Source organism: Narcine bancroftii, chromosome 4, assembly GCF_036971445.1.
Source record: "Narcine bancroftii isolate sNarBan1 chromosome 4, sNarBan1.hap1, whole genome shotgun sequence".
NCBI classification, from domain to species: Eukaryota; Metazoa; Chordata; class Chondrichthyes; order Torpediniformes; family Narcinidae; genus Narcine; species Narcine bancroftii.
In genome coordinates this window covers 26591277-26612609 of record NC_091472.1, presented here as the reverse complement: position 1 = coordinate 26612609, position 21333 = coordinate 26591277, and the positions used below count along the sequence as shown (strand labels likewise).

The 21333-nt window shown below is 42.2% G+C and overlaps 1 protein-coding gene across 2 annotated transcripts in view; it reads left to right on the top strand.

The window, feature by feature from the left end:
- LOC138760415 (alpha-actinin-2-like) overlaps positions 1-21333 on the top strand; it is a 134891-nt gene that overhangs the window by 78102 nt on the left and 35456 nt on the right. For both annotated transcript variants that reach the window (XM_069930984.1, XM_069930983.1), the window contains exons 6-9: positions 5775-5853; positions 14107-14188; positions 17902-17987; positions 20868-20960. In XM_069930984.1, coding sequence (XP_069787085.1) covers positions 5775-5853; positions 14107-14188; positions 17902-17987; positions 20868-20960 — 340 coding nt within the window. The remainder of the gene's footprint in view (positions 1-5774; positions 5854-14106; positions 14189-17901; positions 17988-20867; positions 20961-21333) is intronic.

Genomic DNA, 21333 nt, shown 5'->3' with positions numbered 1-21333 from the left:
CAATGGGCACATGGTGCGAGCAGCCCCGGGGAAAAATGATGGTAAAAGTTCACCATCCCCATGAACTCCTGAAATCCTTTTAGGGTGGGGGGTTTGGGGAAACGTTGGACGGCCACCATCTTCTCCGGCACTGGTGTAGCCCCGGCCGCCAAAATTGTGTGCCCCAAGACTGGAGGGTCTCCTTGTGGAACTGGTATTTGGCCGTGTTGACCATGAGACCGAAATCTACCAGGCGAGCAAAGAGGGCGTAGAGGTGGGCCTTGTGTTCATCGCGGCTGCGACTGGCAATAAGTATATCGTCCAGGTAAATGAACACAAAGTCCAAATCCCTCCCTACCATGTCCATGAGGCGCTGGAATGTTTGGGCCACCTTCTTTAGGCCAAAAGGCATATGCAGGAACTGGAAGAGGCCAAAAGGGGTGATAATGGCCATCTTACCCACGTTGTCTGGATGCACCGGGATTTGATGGTATCCCCGCACTAGGTCCACCTTGGAGAAGATCCGTGCACCGTGGAGGTTGGCGGAGAAATCCTGTATGTGGGGCACCAGGTACCTGTCAGGGATGGTTGCATCATTCAACTACCGGTAGTCCCCACATGGTCTCCAACCCCTCAGACGATTTTGGGATCATATGGAGGGGTGAGGCCCAGGCACTGTACGAGCGCCAGACGATTCAGAGCTCTTGGAGTCTGGAGAACTAAGGTGGCAGTGGGGTCCTTGAGTGGCGATGTGCTGGAAGACCCCATGCTGGGGCCCGGTGGCGTTGAAATGTGTCTCTAGGATGGCGGGGTACTCGCGGAGGATGTCGGCAAACTCATCTCTGGGGGCGGCTACGGCCTGCAGGCATCTGCTGTGTCCAGTCATGTGGAATGGAACGTTCGGGCCTTGACCAGCCTCTTGCCCTTCATGTCGACCAGGAGACACTGAGCCCTCAGGAAGTCGCCCCCCCCCCCCCCCCCCCAACAGCGCAGTGCCCATGGAGGCTAGGACGAACCTCCAGTGGAACTTCTCCCTCCCAATCTGGATCTGTGCCCTGTGGGTGCCATAGGTCCTGACGGTGGAGCCGTTGGCCGCCGCAGGGTTGGGCCACGAGATCGGGTGCGAGTCTCTAATGCGGTGGGGGGGGAGGACGCTCAGCTCGGCCCCTGTGCCCACCAGGAATCGGCGGCCGCTGGACCTGTCTGTCACATGAAAGAGGCTGTTCATGCGGCCAGTCGTTGCAGCCATTAACGGCGGCTGGCCTGGTCGTTTCCCTGAAACCTGCAGGGTTGGCAGCCCTTACAGGCATGTGTTCCCCAGCGCTGGTCATAGAAGCACCAGGGTGACTGGCCCTCCTGTGGCTTGGTCTTGGGGGTGGGCGGCGGTCAGCTAGTTCCCAGACGTGCCACCAGGTTGAGGGCTGCCATGTTCTCCCTCTTCATGAGCCAGAAGGCGTCCGCACGGGCTGCTGATTTTCTTGGGTCTGAGAAGTCCTCGTCCGTAAGGTGAAGCCAAATGTCCTCTGGCATTTGCTCCAGGAATATTTGGTGGAAGAGAAAACAAGGCTTGTGGTCTTCGACCAGAGCCAGCATCTCGTCCATCAGCGCCAAAGGACTACAGTCTCCAAGCCCATCCAGGTGTAGGAGCCTGGAAGCCCGATGCTGGGGAGTTAGCCCAAAAGTTCCCAGCAGCAGATCTTTAAGGGCGGTGCACTTGCCCACAGCCGGGGGGTGGTGGATGATGTCGTCCACCCTCCCCGCCGTATCTTGGTCCAGAGCGCTCACAACGTGGTAAAACATCGAGGCGTCTGCGGAGATGTTGCAGAGTTGAAACTGTGCTTCCGCCTGCCCGAACCACGTTCTCGTTCGGTGGGTCCAAAAAGGGGGAAGCTTGATGGAGTCAGCGTTAATCTCTGCCGAATCCATGGTGTTCAGGAGTCCAGAAACTCGTCTGCGCTCATCGGGGTCACCACTGTGGCGGTGTGAGCAGTGAGGGAGACACAACCACCATGTTGAGGGTCGTTAACGACTTCTATTTGAATTTGGCACGTGCCCCATTAAGGGCAGCGCTGGCTCAGTCACCCTGTGCGTGATGATGTCACAGAAGCTGCCTGGAGCGCGTCCCACGTGGGAGATTTGCCTGGGGAAGAAAGCCCCCGATGGTGCCATCTTCCCAGGTCTGCCCCGCCATATCGCGTTACAAGCGGTGCCGGTTCCCTCAGAGCGAGTGCACCGCCATATAACCTTTAATTCTTCAAGCTCACCATTCATGTGATGCTCTCCCACCGCTAAATCCCAAGCCTAGGTTCAATAATTTACAAGTGTGTAAACCTTTCCAACAACCAACTCTCAGTGTTGGCATTTTCTGTCTCCCCACTCATTATTCTGCTGAGCCATCTATTCATCACTTTGCTGTATCCAATTACTCTCTCTCCTTTCCCTTCCCACCGCATTCCCTCAATGCTTGTCTCTGATGCATTTTCACTCGCCCAACCCCATAACAGATGAGATTAGTTATTTCTTCAATCGGTAAGTCATTGGGATTTGGAATCCATTCCTTGAATAACTGGTACCATCTGACAGAGAGCATGCTGCTGAATGCTTTCGGTAAGTCATTGGGATTTGGAATCCATTCCTTGAATAACTGGTACCATCTGACAGAGAGCATGCTGCTGAATGCTTCAGGAGAAAAGAAAATGCACAAATACAGGGGCCAAAAGAGATGTTTCCTGCAGTTGGCTTCACCATAACAAGCCTCTTTCCATCATTGTTCTGTGATTCTCCAAACAATTAAGGTCACCTTTTCGAAAATGTCTGTACTTCGATTGACTGATTTTGAGGAAATAAACAGTGATTCTAGTCTAGTAAGACTTGTGGAAATACAAAATAACACTTTTTTACACTTTGAAGGCTATGGGGCATGTTCTGTTCTGAGCCTGATGCACAGTTCAGTTTGACACCAGTTGTCAGGCATGGCAAAGAGTTTCCAAAGCTAGGGACCCTGAAGATGCTGGTATCTAGCGGGGGGAAGGTGGGGGGGGGTGGGGGGGGGAAATGATCTGCTGGAGGAACTAAGTAGGTTAAGCATTATCATTGAGGGGAAGGGGAAGGATTTCCACTGTTTGAAGCCTTCATCGAGACTCAAACAACCAAGTGAGGGAAGTCTTCCCGCAGCTCTGCTGAGGTTTGGTGTGACAAAACCTTGGGTGCTGCATCACTTGTCTTCTTAGGCCAGTAAATAGTTTTGGAGGCAGTGCACAGGTTTATCTGATGAATGAAAGGAATTGTGCATGCTCCCTGGTTCTCAAATCTCCCACCAGAGGAAACATCTTAACAGCCACTTCCTTGTCAAACTCTCAGAAATAGGAAGACCAACCTCCAGACAATATAGACACAATTCATTCAATCATAACTCGGATGGGCCTGGGTCTGGAATTTAAAGGAATGAGAGGTGATTTTGCACTTTATCACAGAAGAAATCCAGAGTTATTTGTGGAGGGGGGTGTGGGGGGGGGGGGGCGGTGGGCGGTGGGGGAGAGCGGGAACAGGCAAGGAAGTTCACTTTGGCTCTAACTTTGAGCCTTTTTCACACTTGTAAGTGATCCCAAGAATTAACTGCCAATCAGCCTTTAAAGTATCTAGGGTGAAGGCAAAATCACCTCAACACTGGAGTCAGATGACGTCATCTCATGCTGGGGTTTGACGGCCTCGACCCCTAGTACAATCCCTGGCGCCTGCAGACGCTGGCGTTGCAGTCAGGCAAGTGTGAAATGGGCATTTTCTTTGTGGGATTGAAATGACCCAAGTTTTTCCGTGAGTGCAGGAACGTGAAGGAAGAAAAGATTAAAATGAAGGTATGAACTTTGCCGTGGGAAAGTCGCAGCAGGAGAGAGAGGAAATAAATAGCAATAACAGATAATTTTTAAACAACGTGGGAAAGTTGGTAGTGCCATAACGCGCAATTTATAAAGACTGGGAAAAAGCAATGGCGGACCTGACTTCCCAGAATGCAGTGTGGCAATAAAACCATGTATGCAACCAGGCATACAGCCCTTTCTCTGCCACGTGGAATTCTGGGAGGTCTGGTCTGCCTTTGCTTTATCCCACAGTATTTATAAATTGTATGCAATAATGCTACAAACTTTCCCACGCTATTTGAATTGTGCGCTATAGAGCTACCAACTTTCCCACTCTGTTTAAAAATTGTCCACTATTGCTATTTATTGCTAGCATTTTCCCACGGTTCCTTCTAAAGGTTTATAAAGGTTGGCACAGCAACAACAGGGTCTGAAGGGCTCATACTGTGCTGTACATAAAGATTAATTATGTTTTAATTAGGCATGATTAATTTTATTCAACTATAAGATCATAATACATTGATCAGGATTTAGGGCAGGTCCACCATCACTCGCTGCATCATGACGTCACTGGTAGAAGGCAGAATAGTCCTAACCCTAAGGATAGCTTCTTGCAAGTGTGAAAGAGTTCACACTTAGGAGTTGTCAAGTGTGAAAAGCCAAACCCCCATTCCTATCCCAGGACACTGAACAGCCAATTTAGTGGAATACAAATGTTAAAGGGGCTTAAGTGAATGGTAGAGCAGGGTCAGGGTAATGTACATCCTACTTGAACTCGATTCTTTTTGTAACTTGTTTGCATTTCATATGTTTATACCTAGGTGGTCACATTTGCAACTTGGTCACCGATTTGGTTGACTGCAATTGTACCAGTTATTTGATTATATTCAACTCCATTCTGGAGTTTGCTAAGGCCGATTTGGGACCCGTCCATTTTACAAATTCTCTCTTTTGCTCAATATTGCCTCGGTGAAACAAGCAAGAACCAATGAAACTGTTAACCTGCTCTGAATGGATATTGACTGACAGTAATCATCAAAAAAAAGCAGATAAGGATATAAACAGGGTGGAGAGAGTGCAGAGAAGGTTTACCAGAATGTTACCTGGGTTTAAGCATCTAGAGTATAGGGAGAGATTGGACAGATTAGGTCTTTATTCTTTGGAGCGTAGAAGGTTGAGAGGGGATTTGATAGAAGTATTTAAGATTATGAAAGGGATAGACAGAGTGGATGTGGATAGACTATTTCCGTTAAGAGGAGGAAAGATTAAAACAAGAGGACATGAGTTAAGAATTAAGGGGCAAAGGTTTAGAGGTAACATGAGGGGGAACTTCTTTACTCAGAGAGTGGTAGCCGTGTGGAATGAGCTTTCGGGAGAAATAGTGGCGGCGGAGTCAATTGTATTATTTAAGAAAAGTTTGGACAGGTATATGGATGAGAAGAAGATGGAGGGTTATGGGCATTGTGCAGGGAGGTGGGACTAGAGAGGAGTGTTTGGTTCGGTGTGGACTAGAAGGGCCTAATGGCCTGTTTCCGTGCTGTAAATTGTTATGTTATATGTTATAATCATCTTGCTATTTCTTATTCATTTATCTTCTGGTTTGGCATTTATAACAGGGTCACTTTACTGCATTTTCTTTTGCCAAAAATTTAGTTCTACTAAAATGTGCGTTGAAAAGTATTTCCTTCCCACTTAATATGTCCTGATTAAAAGCTATTATTTTCAACCTGTGAATCATGATCTTTGTTCAAGTGAGTTTGATCCTTCTGACACTCAGTAAGTTAATTGTGCTAATAGGAAATTATTACTGAAATAGATTAATTTGTATTTTTTTTAAACTAGTTTGATGTTGCCCCTTAAAATAAGTTTTACAAGCAGACATTTGAAGAATGGTGCTGTAATTTGTGCTTAAAATCTTGTTTACTCTCATTTGTAAAGCTGGAAAGATGGCCTTGCTCTTTGTGCGCTCATCCACAGACATCGACCTGACCTTATTGACTACTCCAAGCTGCAAAAGGTCATCTGTCCACAGCATGCTGATGTGCAGAATGTTCTGCTTGCTTTTTTAATGCACGTCCCACTGAAGGAGATGGTCTGCATTAACCAAGTTGGAAAATGCTAAGTGAAAATAATGCATAGTCAGCCAAACCTGATTTCCAAAAGTTCTTGGAAATATCATGAATGCTTTTGCATTTTTTGTAAATAAATTGCATTCATCTGCTTAAGTATATTCTCATCTCTTGTTTCAAAAATTGCTTAGTATTGGTTCTATCACTGCTTGCACTGTCACATTCACAAGTCCCCCGATCCTCCCTGATCCATGTTCCTTTTTACAATGTCTGTGTGTCAGTTTTTTAATCTGTTTCATTATTTCTTTTCCTCCTTCATTCATGCTGTAGGGTCGCAGTTCATGTAACTTGTAGCCAAAGCTGTTTTGGGTCTGTTCATCGTGGTGTACAGATGAAATGGAAAGTTTTATTCAAATGGGAATAAAAATAAGTGCAAAAGCACCTAAACAGGGCACCTGTGAAAAAATGGTGGGCTTGGCCAAATGTTACTTCTGACATAACAAATGTCTCTTCTCCTTCATAAGATTTTTTTCACTGAGATGTTTTTGATTGATGTAGCAGGGTGTGTAACACCTAAAAATTTAGTATGTAGAGGCACTCAAGTGAATTTTTAATGGAAGTCTGTCATTATATTTAAAACTTTCTCATTGATATGTTAATCTGAAGAAGTAACAGAAAGTTGAGACATTTACATTCATCATTGATATACTGTATATACTTGTGTAATTATTAAATTTTTGGGGGCCATAAAAAGGGGAGGGTCAACCTTTACGCGGGTCAAACTTTTGACCTCGTAATTAGATGCGTCGTTGAAGGCCTTGGGAGCTCGGATGGGCGAGACCAGGTAGTAGGTCCACATTTGGGGCATCCGGAGTTAGTATGGGCAGGTGGGATGAGGATCCTCGGACGGGTGGGGTGGAGGGGAGGAGGATCCACAGTCGTGAGCTCGGATGGGCAGGCGGTTGGATCGTCGGGAGTTTGGATGGGCAGGCAGCTTGGATGAGAATCTGCAGTCGTTAGTTCAGATGGGCATTTGGGTCGTCGGGAGCAAGATGTGCATGTGGTCGGGGCCAAAAATAGAAGGGTCTATGGGTCATACAAAAACTCCTAATTTTTGGGACCAAAAAAGGGGGTTGACTATTACACAATATCAATGATTACTCTAGTATATACAGTATTTATCTCCTCTACTGAGAGCTCATACTGGGATGATATGAAAACCAAATATTGCGAGCTAAATAGAAGCCTTCACAGTGGGAATAATCCATGGTTGTTTATGAGTATCGAGGCTTGGTAAATTTTTCCCTGCTTTAATGCTCTTGCGACAGAGGCTGTGAGTTCATCATTTGCCTCTTTTCTCCAGAGTGTATTGCCACATAAGAATGTTACCTGCCTCCCCTGTCCAAAGGTCTAGCTGCAAGAATTTTAAGAAGAATGAGGAAAATGGAAGGAAACTGTCAGGCAGTTAGCCTGACTTCAGCCAGATTCCAAGGTCCATAATTAAGGATGAGGTTTCAAGGCTCTTGAAAGCAAAGATAAAATAGGCTGAAGTCAATGTAGCTTCCTTTAGGAGAGATCTTGCATTACAAATCTGTTGGAATTCTTTGAGGAAGTAGTAAGCAGAACAGACAGAGGAGAATCAGTGGATATTGCTTATTTGGATTTTCAGAAGGCATTTGACAAGACTGCTAAATAAGATTGGAGTGCATGATATTATTAGAAAAGTACTTATGCGGATGGACGATTGGGTGACTAGGAGAAGGCAAAAAGTGGGAACGAAGGGAGCCTTTTTTGGCTGGATGCTCGTGGCCTGTGGTGTTCCACAGGGATTGTTGTTGGGTCTGTTATTTTTGACATTGTATGTAAATAATTTAGATGATGGAATTGTTGGCTCTGTGGCCAAGTTTGCAGGTTATACGAAGATAGGTCAAGGGCTGGGTAGTGTTGAGGATACAGGGAGTCTGTAGAGGGTGTTATGAACTAACAAATCTTATTAGTACTAATAAAAGAGCAGCAATGGAAAATTCACCAGACAATGATAAATTCAAGATAATAGTTTTTATTAAATTATTAGTAACAACATTTTTTACTTATCTCTAAACTTAACTCTATATTTAACCCCACTATGCACAAATGCAAATGTGTGTTTGTATTGAAGTTCAAAACCATTACAGTTTAAACTTGATTCTAAAAAAGTCAATTTTAAAGTCCAGTTTCAAATATCTTGTTGACTTCAGGACCCTTTTAAATCGTTCAGAAGTAATTAAGAAGCACTTTTAAGCATTATATTTTCAGATCTCTTTAAACTAACGAGTCTACCAATGAGCTTTCTTTCAGAGAAACACTCTCCAAACAGGAGTGACCATCTTCTGTGCACAAATGAGACTGTTTCTCTTTTCTTAAAAGAGCAGTCCTATCTTTCCAGGATGTCAATATTCAGATCTTCTGTCTTCAGTTTTCTTCCACGATAAGGCTGCACACTTTATTTTCAAAAGAGCAGTCGGAAAGTGGTCTCCCTTTCAAAATCCAAATTTTCTTTAATTCCCCTTTTATTAGGAGTAACACATAACAGCATCTTTTCCGGTTTCTGTAATTCAACCCTATCTTTCACAAGGGTCCAACTCCTGTGTATGCCCCACAGCATCTTGACTTCCGAACTAATTCAAAATATCTGAATTTGCCAATATATTTTCAAAATTATGTGACATTACATCATCAATGAGATAATTTCAATTCTTGGAAATCATGTGACCATGTACTGGAATCTTTCATAGCTCCAGTTTCTTGGAAACCATGTGACCATGTACTGGAATCTTTAACAGTTGCCAGCTCCAGTTTCTTGGAAACCATGTGATCTTTATAACTCTGGCTTGCAGACATCACAACTCCGAAAGATGACCTCACTTCTGATTGTATTGTATGGGTGTGTTTAACCCTGTTCTAAACCAACTAAGACATATTTATAGGAAATATAGCTTAACAATAACCTAAACTGAGCACGAGGGCCCAGGGCTGTGTGCTTAATCCACTGCTATTCACTCTGCTGACCCATGACTGTACAGCTAAACACAGCTCAAACCACATCATGAAGTTCTCTGACAACATGACCATGGTGGGCCTGATCAATAAGAATGATGAGTCAGTGTACAGAGATGAGGTGCAGTCACTAACAGACTGGTGCAGAGCCAACAACCTGAACATTATCTGAACATTAATAAAACAGAAGAGACAGTTGTTGACTTGAGGAGGGCCCGGGGACTATGCTCCACTGACCATTGACAGTTCCACTGTTGAGGTCGTCAAGGGTATCAAATTCCTTGGAGTGCACTTAGCAGAGAATCTCTACGTGGTCCCTCAACACCAGCTCCATAGCCAAGAAAGCCCAACAGCACCTCTACTTCCTGCGCGAAAGCTGAGGGAAGTTCATCTCCCACCTTCCATCCTCACTATATTCTACAGAGAACGTATCGAGAGCATCCTGTGCAACTGCACCACTGCCTGGTTTGGAAGCTTACCTCCTTGGACCACAAGATTCGACAGAGAATAGTGAAGTCAGCAGAAAAGATAATTGGGGCTTCTCTTCCACCATGAAGGACATCTACAACACATTGCATTCGAAAGGCAATAAACATTGTGAAGGACTCCACAGATCCCTCATGTGCCATCTGGTAGGAGGTACTGCAGCATTCAGGCCTTTACATCCAGATTGGGCAAGAGTTTTTTCCCCCCCAAGCCATCAGACTCATGAATTCCCCGAATATTTGTGGATATTACCATGGGCTATTACTGTATACGTTTTAATATTTTAAATGTGTTCAACTTCTATTCTAACTTATATTTATCCAAATATGCTCCATGGTCCTGGAGAAATGTGATCTCGTCTTTACCAAGCAAGCATAGTATAAATGATAAATAAAGGACTAAATTTTAATAATTAACACCGATCCATTACAAGGGGCTCGGACAGTTTGGGAAAAGTGGCAGCGAAATGTATTGTCGTTCACTTTGGCAGAAGGAAAAAAGGCATGGACGATCTTCTAAATGGAGAACAAATTCAGAAAGCAGAGTTCCAAAAGGATTTGGGAGTCCTTGTGCAGGGATACCTTAAAGATTAACTTTCAGATTGAGTTGGTAAGGAAGACAAATGCAATGTGAGCATTCATTTCGAGAGGACTTGACTATAAAAGCCAAGATGAGGCTTTAGAAGGTCAGACCACCTTTGGAGTATTGGACCCCATATCTAAAGAAGAAAGTGCTGGTGATAGAGAAAATACAGAGGATGATCCCAGGGATGAGAAGATTAACATGAGGAGTGGAATTGTTTGATGACTCTGGGCCTGTATTTGCTGAACTTTAGAAGGATCTTGGGGGTGGGGAGAATCTCATTGAAACATTGCAAAATTTAAAACAACTAGGAGAAGAGGTTTCCAGTAGTGGGAGAGTTTAGGACAGCCTTAGAATAAAAGGACATCTTTTTAGAACAGAGATGAGAAATTTATTCAGCCAGGGAGTGATGAATCTGTGGAATTTGTTGTCTCAGATGGCTGTGGAGGCCAAACAGTGGTTGATAGGTTCTTGATTGGGAAGGACATCAAAGGTTATGAGTAGGCTGCAGGAAAATGGGTAGAAAGGAAGAATACAACCGCCATGATTCTAACGGCAGAGAAGATTCAATAGACTGCATCATCAAATTCTGCTCCTGTCTGCAATGGCCTTATGAAACAAACCCAGCCTCTCGTTTGAGACAGTGTCTGCGTCCAATCAGTCAACCTCTAGTTGAAAGGCATTTTGATTCTGCAACGACGAGAGAAAATGATGCCAAATAAAGGGAAATTATTGCCTGTAGATTTTATTTGATTACTATATTGGAATATTTCCCAATGCATTTGTATGTTAAATTTATAAACCAGTGACATGAAAATTAAGGAAAAATAAGTTTCTATCCAATTCTTTAAATTGTCTGCCTTTTTCATCAATAGTTTTCATTCATTACATCAAATGTCAAATTGCTGTCCTTTTTGTTCTCTCACTGCATGCCCACCCGTCTGTCCTGTGCCCCATTGTGGCTGGGTTGATGTATGCACATGCATGTAGCTGCAAGAGATAGGTGAGCACTTAATGCCTTCATTCACAAAGGGATTTTGTGAAAAGTGTGATAAGCTGTGTGAGGTACTTGACATGCAACTGCCTTAAACATATTGCTGAACATTCTTTAATGTTCATGCATGTTGTAAAAGCAATTTCAGAAAATATCTCGATGCAATAGGATAAATTGGATGATTGTCAAATCAGTGGCCAAGTTCATATTTCTTGCATTTAAATTTCCATTGACGCCAACAGAAGGAATCGGTGAATGAAATGGACTGCCAATTGACAATCATCCATTTTGCTCTATTTTGTAAAGTCGAATCTATGTCATTGTTTTCTATTTTGCATGAGTGAGTGCAGTGGGTAGCCAGTACTTCTGATAGTTGGTGCACAGTGCCACTGCATCCATGAGGTATTGAAGCAATGCAGATCCAAGCATCCGTTTCAGAAATGGTGAGCCAATGCTCGATGGAAAACATTGGGCATCAGCCAGGGAGCAGCACTTGATTACCATAAGTGCTCAAAGATGACTGAGAATATTTAAAGCTATCAAACTTCTAAGCAAAGGGCAACACAAAACCAGTACTTCACTAGATGAACCCACTTCTTCTGTGCTATTATTTTGCCTACATAAATTTTTCTGGTGGTGACAGAACAGCCAATAAGAAGACAACAGAAAAATGCTTACAGGTATAAATTTTTCTCCATGTCTCAGTTCATCATGTTAGAAACATAAGTACCTTCACAGAAATTGCTCGAGACAAAAATTGAGAACAAAGAACATTTATTATACAACAATGCAAAGTTGGGGGCTTCCCCTTACCCTGGGAATACACATATACACTGGGGCTCATCCAACTTTTATACAGTTGATTTCAGTATAGAAGTACCCTCCCCTTACATTCTTCTGCCTCCTGGATGAGTTTGGCATTAGGCAATCCTGTCTGCCTACATGCTGTTTCTGTGAACTTGGAGGACCAGGGGGTATCCGTTGGTGTCCCATCATGTCATTGTCCTTATTCACACCTTCCTGACTCTCAGGCCTGACTAACTTCTTACATGCAGAACTTGCTAATTCTGTCTAAGGCTAGAAGACCCTTATCTTATTCAGACTAACTTTACTTCCTACATTCTATTATCTATTATCTATCCTTATCTTATTCATACCTGGTGAACTTGCTGATTCTGTCTAAAAGGCTAGAAAACCCTTATCTTATTCAGACTAACTTTACTTCCTACATTCTAATATCTATTCTTATCCTATTCATACTGGCTTTATTCATTACACATATATCTATACTAGTTTCTCATCTTCATATTTTTATATCAGTGTTACTCATCTCTCACAATCCTCACTTTTCTTTTAGATCAGTGTTACTCATCTCTCACAATCCTCACTTTTCTTTTAGATCAGTGTTACTCATCTCTCACAATCCTCACTTTTCTTTTAGATCAGTGTTACTCATCTCTCACAATCTTCACTTTTCTTTTAGATCAGTGTTACTCATCTCTCACAATCCTCACTTTTCTTTTAGATCAGTGTTACTCATCTCTCACAATCCTCACTTTTCTTTTAGATCAGTGTTACTCATCTCTCACAATCCTCACTTTTCTTTTAGATCAGTGTTACTCATCTCTCACAATCCTCACCTTTCTTTTAGATCAGTGTTACTCATCTCTCACAATCCTCACTTTTCTTTTAGATCAGTGTTACTCATCTCTCACAATCCTCACTTTTCTTTTAGATCAGTGTTACTCATCTCTCACAATCCTCACTTTTCTTTTAGATCAGTGTTACTCATCTCTCACAATCCTCACTTTTCTTTTAGATCAGTGTTACTCATCTCTCACAATCACTTTGTTTCAGGATTGGTGTGTTCAAGAATAGGTTCGATGAGTTCAAAGGGAATCAAGGCTAGATGTATGTTATCACAAGCAGTGAGCTTTACTTAATTCACAAAGAGCACACAGACCAACCTGCAATAATGCAGAAATAACTACATATCGGGCGTGAATAAACCAATGCTAAACATTCTCGACTCCCAATCTGGTACACGAGAGTTAAACAGAGTACCATCAACTCTCTATCTCCAGCAAGGACAGCACACTAACAAACAGGAAATTAATCTCAACAATCAAATGAACCTGGTCTCCAGCATTGCCCATGGCTCAGGATCCAGGACAGACCCATTACATTCAGCCCTCTGGAGCTGCCCATGGCCTGCAGCCTGGAGTTCAGTGATGATCCCCATGCAGTAGCAGAAAAGAAAAAGGCTGCATGTGCCCGGCTTTTTCAATGCAAGACCCTGTACCTGCTAGGACCTCACCTGTGGGCAGATCTAACCCTTGACTGGCAGGTGAGGTGACTTCCAACTGGGTGCCAGCCAGAGAGGTCACATGACTTTCCTTAATCCACATTCCCACCAGATTCCAGACTGAGCGACTACATTATCCTCACAATCCACACTCCCACCAAGTTCCAGGTGTCGAGGCCATGTGACCCTCCAAAATCCACACTACAGGTATACATCTCTTCAGTTGAAGTGAGCTTTAGTTAACATGTAAAATTGTTAAGGATAGCAAATACCTATTACAATCACAAGAGATTTCTATTGGGCTTCTTTTGTTACTGTTGAAACCACATAGTTTCCAAATGTCATTACCATATGCAGTTCTTGGCTTGGCTTCGCGGACGAAGATTTATGGAGGGGGTAAAATGTCCACGTCAGCTGCAGGCTCGTTTGTGGCTGACAAGTCCGATGCGGGACAGGCAGACACGGTTGCAGCGGTTGCAGGGGAAAATTGGTTGGTTGGGGTTGGGTGTTGGGTTTTTCCTCCTTTGTCTTTTGTCAGTGAGGTGGGCTCACCCAACTTTTATACACCATATGCAGTATCCCTTGTTTAAATGACTGGGCAATCCTGGTCCCTGATGATGTTTTTATCCTGAGTATGATGCCATGAGGTTGATAGTTAAACTTGGTATAGTTTCTAAAGTCAACTATTGGCTACTAATAAAAACTGGCTGCATAGAGTATTGGATGGATGCATTATAATTTTCTTATAATGTTTGTATTACTGACTAATAATTGTCTTTCATATATGTGTATATATAGGATGATGCTCTTTACAACTTGAACCTTGCCTTTGAGATTGCGGAAAAGGAACTGGATATTCCTAAAATGCTGGATCCAGAAGGTAATGAGTTCTTTAGTACAGCAATTTTGACTTTCCTATTGTAAGCACTAAATAGTGTATGTCAGTGCTATAGGATTAAAAACTGGAAAATTGATTTATACCAAGCAAGTATCCCCAACTCTTCCCCCGGTATATAGAGTACATTGACAACTACATCGAGGCTGCCTCATGCACCCGTGATGAGCTTGTCAAATTCATCCACTTAGCGTCCAACTTCCACCCCAATCTCAAACTCACTTGGTCAATCTTCAATAACACTCTCCCCTTTCTGTCCCTGTATCCATCTCAGGAGACAAGCTTTCCATCAACATATACTACAAACCCTCCAACTCCCACAACTACCTGGACTACACTTGCTCACACCCTGCCTCCTGCAAGGATTCCATCCCCTTCTCCCAATTTCTCTGTCTTCGCCACATCTGTTCCCAAGATGAGGTCTTCTAGTCCAGAGCTTCTGAAATGTCTACCTTCTTGCACAAACGTGGCTTCCTCTCCACCACTATCAACTCACCCCTCACTCGCATCTCCTCCATCTCCCCCTCGTCTGCCCTGGCCCCCTCTGCCCCCAGACGCAACAAACATAGAATCCCCTTCACCCTTACCTATCATCCCACCAGCCTCCTCATCCAACACATCATCTGCCGGAATTTCTGGCACTTACTACAGGGATCCCACCACAGGCACATTTTTCACTCTCCTCCCCTCTCAGCCTTCCACAAGGACCACTCCCTCCATGATTCCCTCAAGCACTCATCCCTCCCCACCCATTGCACCCCCGGCACCTTCCCCTGTGCTCGCAGTAGGAGCAACACTTGCGCCCACACCTCCTTTCTCACCGCGGGGCCCCAAACAGGTCTTTCTTGCGAAACAACACTTCACTTGTACATCCAGAGGACTTATTTACTGCATCCAGTGCACACTTTGTGGCATTCTCTACATTGGAGAGCTCGCTTTGCTCAGCACCTCCACTCCATTTGCAACCACAGTGACATCCAAGTGGCCAACCATTTTGATTCTGGGTCACATTCCTGCGCTCACATGGCAGTCCATGGCCTTATGTACTATCCCACCCTGACTACCCACAGTTTGGAGGAACACACTTTATTTTCCATCTGGGCACTCTCCACCACATGGCATGGACATTGACTTTACTGCTTTCCATTAAACATGCTCGCCTTTTCTTTCCCCTCCCCCTATTCCTGTCTTTCCATTTCTTTTCTCCCCCCCCAACTCTTTTGTTCAGACCCTTGCCAGCATTTTCTCCTACTTTGATGAAGGGCTCAAGCCCAAAACGCCGGTTCTGTATCTTCACCATTGCTACATAAAGGGCACTGTTTGACCTGCTGAGCTTCTCCAGCATTTTGTGTTTTTAACGACAGGTACCGAGCCTAATCTCTGACCTTTCTTAACCCATAGCAGCCATTAATAAATGGTTCCACTTGTTTCTTGTTAAAAACTTGCTAAAAAAGTGGAATGATCACTTATGTCCATGATTGACCTTGGGGCCCCTTTATTCCATTTTAACCTCATCTCACTTCCTTTCCAAACACTACCTTCCTAATTAACTCTAAATTTCCAAACACTACCTTCCTAATTAACTCTAAATTTCCAAACACTACCTTCCTAATTAACTCTAAATTTCCAAACACTACCTTCCTAATTAACTCTAAATTTTCAAACAATACCTTCTTAATTAACTTCCTGTAGAGAAACTATCAAATAATTTCAACTATCAAACTTGCAAATAGTTTTAAAAAGGGCTTGAAACGATTCCATTAATTCTATCCTGTTACATGCTGTAATTTTGTTTCAAATATGTGGTAAAATATGAAGTCACGAATGTACAGAAGTCAAGTTGTGTTCTGGAGGGTGATATATCAATGCAAGTTGCCCAATGACATACAAGTTTCCTTCTCTCAATTAACCCAACTCCATCTCTTTGGTTGATTTCAAAGTCTGGACCTTTAAATCTACTACAAGGGAAACGACCTGACATTATTTTAAAGTGGAGACTAAAAAGGAATAACATTGACATCTTTCACGATCTAATTTCTAGAAAGCACCAGTAAATTGAGGATTATTTTCCAAAAGTAAATGAGCACATTTTTAATCATTAACGTTTGCAGTTAATCCCATTAAAATTAAGCCTATGTATTTCTGCAAAAATTCTGGGAGGAAAAAAATCCACAAATCTTTGAAATATAATTTTGTGTGGACTTGTGGAGTATTTTTCACTTGAATGGTGCTAAGTTTAAAAAAAAATAGTTGACAAAGACAGGTTGGATGTATATTCTGAGGGAAGATCATTAAGAGGTGGTCTAATTTTGGTGTTTGGGGTGACTCAAAGGATGAATAGAAAGAAATTATTTTATCTGGAAAACAGGAACATACCCTTGTAGCTAACAAGTGTGATGTCAGACAACAAGGAGTGATAGAAGAATGGATGCTACAGAACTGAGTACAAAATTCAAAACACAGATTTTAGTTATCTGGTGTTTTAAAGGGATATGAAAATAGAGAAGATCGCGAGAGGTCACATGAGTTTGCGGAGACACCTCAGTACACTTAACATGTAAATACTGATTTTTCACTTTCCTGAAGTCTCATCTTGGAAGCAGGACAATAAAGGGGAACCCAGCAAAATTATTTTCACACTTCTCCTAATGCGTACACGGCAAATTAACTATCACCCAACTTTTGAGGTCATCATGTTTTTATTCTATGAATGATGTGTTGGTTACCTTGTTTAGTTGACGTGGAAAGACAAAGATAATATTCCAGAAACAGTTTGTCGTGTTCTTAAACGAACTCCATTTCAGGGAGGGATAAGAGTTACCCAGGGAAGGAGAATTAGTAGTGACTGAATCTTCTGGGATGTTCAGTTTGTACTTTAAACTAACCAATGATGCTACCTGACTTGTCTGAGCTTATCATGTCTCATTCAGACTTGATGTTTGGTAAAGTTATAAATTTTCTCTCTGTACAGATTTTGTAAATACAGCAAGACTTGACGAAAGAGCTGTTATGACTTGTGTTTCCTGTTACTACCATGCGTTTGCAGGTACAAGGAAGGTGAGGTCAAAGATGTGGATCCACCAGACATTTAACCTTGAACTTTCATTTCTAGCTTCTGCATCTCCCATTTTTTAACTCAGCTGGATTGGTCACTACTTTTTCACTTGTTTCCCCCCCACCCCCCTTCTCTTCTCTTTCTGATCATTTTAGATTCTGGCTTCTGGATTTTCTTTCTTGCCATCTGATCTGCTTTTTTTATTTCTATTTTTAGCCTACTTCAGCTGTCAACGTTAATTTCTCCATCAGCAAAGAATTCTCTTATTTTCGGTGACCACTAGAGGCCTCTTAAGCAGCATTCCAATGAAAGCGGTATCCAGTTAACCTGAACCTCAGTTAATCTATGACTGTCATCTTATGTTGGTTCTATCGATCTTTCAGAATGCAAGATTGGCATTGTCTTCTCTTATGAGTCGCCTAATTGAGTTTTACTCTGTTCATTAATTTTAGAAATGGGAGTACTGAGATATGGATATAGGTAAATGCTCTTTGCTAAACCAAAGAGGTCGAGTAAACTGTAGCCCTGTTGTGTTTTTCTAAAGAGGCAAAAGGACGGCAGTGATGCACTTTGATTATTCCATCATTTTTCTTGTCCTTTTTCTTCCTGTTTCAGTTATTTTATTATTTATCATCCTCACCAGATATTGTGAACACACCTAAACCTGATCAGAGGGCTCTTATGACGTATGTTTCCTGCTTCTATCATGCTTTTGCTGGAGCAGAGCAGGTATTTGCAGTGTTGCCTGTGATTTTCCTGAAATGCACTTTGTTGTTTTTTCAATATATGCATGTCATGCTTTACCTCAATTCTCTGGTCCCAACAAATTATTCGCTTTGACTTGTTGTTACTAGCAAGACAGATCACTCAAGCCCTCAGGCTGCCACCGTACATACCGCCGACACCACACTTTATTGGGGCAAATGCAAGGAAAGAGTTAGTTGATGTGAAACTGCTGAGCTGTGCCTATTAGGAGGGCACATACTTAATCTGCATGACACTCGTTTGTGACCTTTCAGGGTGACAGAATCGAGGTTGCAAATGGCCTCAGCAAACTTTAGTGGGAAAGGCGAAAGCTGATGCCAATTGATGAATGATGAGAATTGGATAAGATGCATCTTTGGTTAGATGACTGGTGTCCAAGAAAGAACTTGGCTTCCCTTCAATAGAGAGATTGAATTAAATGTTGTCTCTTGTGCCTGATTTTCCACTCTGCATTTCTTTTGATCTAGACTTCTCACAGTCTCAAAACTGCACAGATGTTTTCTAGCCCTTGTTTGCAGATCATGTCCCATGCTGTTTTTAACTGAAGTAAAAGGTTGGCTTGGTTAGTGTAGTGGTTAGCATGACACTGTTGCAGCGTTAGCAACCTGGGTTCGAATCCATCGTTTTTACGTTCTCCCCATGTCTGTGTGGGTTTCCTCCAGGTGCTCTGGTTTCTTCCCACATTCCAAAGAAATACAGAGTTGGTAGGTTAATTGGTCACAGGGGTGTATTTGGGCAGCGCAGCCTCTTGGGTCGGAAGAGCCTGTTACTATGTGGTGTCTCTAAATTAAATTAAAAATAATGTCATTGGCTTTAAAGAGATACCGTATTTGCCAGCTTATAAGATGGTCCTTAAATGTTAAAAATTACACCCCCAAAACCAGGGGTTGTCTTGTACACCAAGTATAAAATATGAACCTTAACAGTGAAGTCTTAGCGCTCCCCTGTGTCAAGTTTAAAATCCAAATCTTAACAGTGAAATCTCAGTGCTCCTCCGCAGGCCCCATCCACCCAGTCTGACTGCCATTGGCTCTGTACAAATTTTAAAGAGCTGTTAAACAAATCGAAGGTGGTTTATTTTAAAATATATGCTCATAAAATTTAAACCCCTACTGGGGAATTTGCTTTTAAAATATTGTGAATTAGTATAGTATTTAGTATATTAAATATACCTAGTCAGTAGTGAGTGCCAGACCTGGGGCAGTCTTATACAGCAGGTATAGCTGAAAACCTACATTTTAGATGGAAATTGAGGGGGCTGTCTGATGCAAAGTCATCTTGTACGCTGGCATATACAGTGACATTAGACATGGAGAGTCCAGAATAATTCCAGTCTTCATATCAAGTTTGGAGAATATTTGGGTGATTGGTTTGAGATTGGTTGACTGTAAAGGAGGAATGCATGCTTCATGTGGGAATTAGAGATGGCTGACCTCTTTAATTAAGCAGAAAATCAGAATTATATTTGCAGTCTGCACATGGATATTTCCACTGCAGAGGGTCAGATGTTCGAGGCAATAAGCTCTGCTTTCAGCATCTGTTTCATCTTCCAGCATTACAATTGTGCCATTTTCTTTGGTTATATTACCTCAGGTTAACAAAAGTATTTAGCAACATGCTGCATTCTCAATGAGCAAGAAATACATGGCCTTTTGTGGTTGCAATACAAAAAAGCTGGGTTACAAGTAAGGTGAATTTGTAAGAAGATATTGAATTAATTGGGCCTTATTAATGATTAATCTACTGGCATCATTAGTGTGAAGTGAATTCTCAACAAAATGAATTATTTACAAGATGAAGTTATGCATTCTAAACCATATTTATAAGAGAAGAGTTGGACAGAGTAGAAAAGGAGGTTGAGGATGTAGAACAATGGAGAGGGTGAGGATGAGATATGGAATTGAAAAATAGCAAAAGGAGTTTTAGTAGAGGTTTAGATGGATAGTAGAAGTGAGTAACTCAAAAATAACGTATAGTATTTGGAATTATGAAAATATTGCAGAGTTGAGTGTGATTTGGATAAGAAAACAAACAAAATGTTAGGCATAAAATAGATATATATGTCTAGGAAACACAAAGCTTGTTTAAGACATGCCAGAAAGGACAGGCAGTGGAAGTGGTTTCCAGAGTCACTGTACATATCCAGTCTCAATACATGTCATGAACTAATAAGACAAGGTGTGAGGTTGTTTTGAGACAACTTTTCTTCCATCCTCTGTTTCATTTGCATCAGGCACACTTCTCAAGAAAACCGAAGTTGCAAGTTTGCCTCATTGAGAGTCTCAGACCAAATCAATGTGTGCTGTGAAGTAAATTAGACTTCAAACCGTAAAATAAACTCGCAATGCATCTTGTGTGTGCAGACCACCATCTCTCCTTGATATACTTCTCTCCATTCACAGTTTTTCACAGAAGCACGCAGGCGCCACAATAATTTTGTGATTAATATCATATTGTAGAATCATAGAAATGTACAGCACAGTAACGGGCCCTTCAGCTCGCCTCTTCCATACCAAAATCTACGAAAATTCCATTGCCCGATTCAGATTGTGTGAACTTTGAAGGCTTTTCAGTTTTGCTTAACAGCTTCATATGCTTTAAGCTCTTTCGCATTGTGTTTTAACATAGTGTAGCATCTAATCTTTGAAAATAGACTAAGTGATCAATAAATGAGGTGTTTGGTTCATATCTGAATTTTGGCGAAGAATTTCTTGTTTCCCAGTGTGAATGAATACTCTGCCTGAGAGCATCTTGGTGAAAGCAAATATTGATTACTTTCCTTGAGCAGAACAGTACTATATCCTTTTTGCAGTATGCTTCAAATATGATTTTTATTTTCCGTAGGCTGAGATGGCAGCCAACAGGATTTGCAAGATATTGGCGGTTAATCAGGAAAATGAAGCATCAATGGCAGAGTATGAGAAGCTGGCCAGTGAGGTAAACTCAAATGTTCCAGTGATTGAATTTTGAAATTTCTTCAGTCCTTGCCTAATTCCCTCACCACTTTGCTCAAAAGGATTCAAATGTCTCATTGAAGCTGATGTTTTAAGACAGAAGATATGTGGCTTGTGATCACTAGTCTTTACTAGGCGCTGTAATCTTTGCTGGTCTAAATAATTAATTTCAATTACTTAAGAATATTAGGAATGGATTACAATGGTATGTTGCCCATGTAATAATAATCAATTCCAACACATAAATATTAAAATTTCTTGGCGTGAGCCAGTAAACGAACAGGAAGGAGGTGGGAGTGAAATCTAAATCAGTAATCCCTGGCCTTTTTGCCTTCTGCATTATTAATAACTTCTAG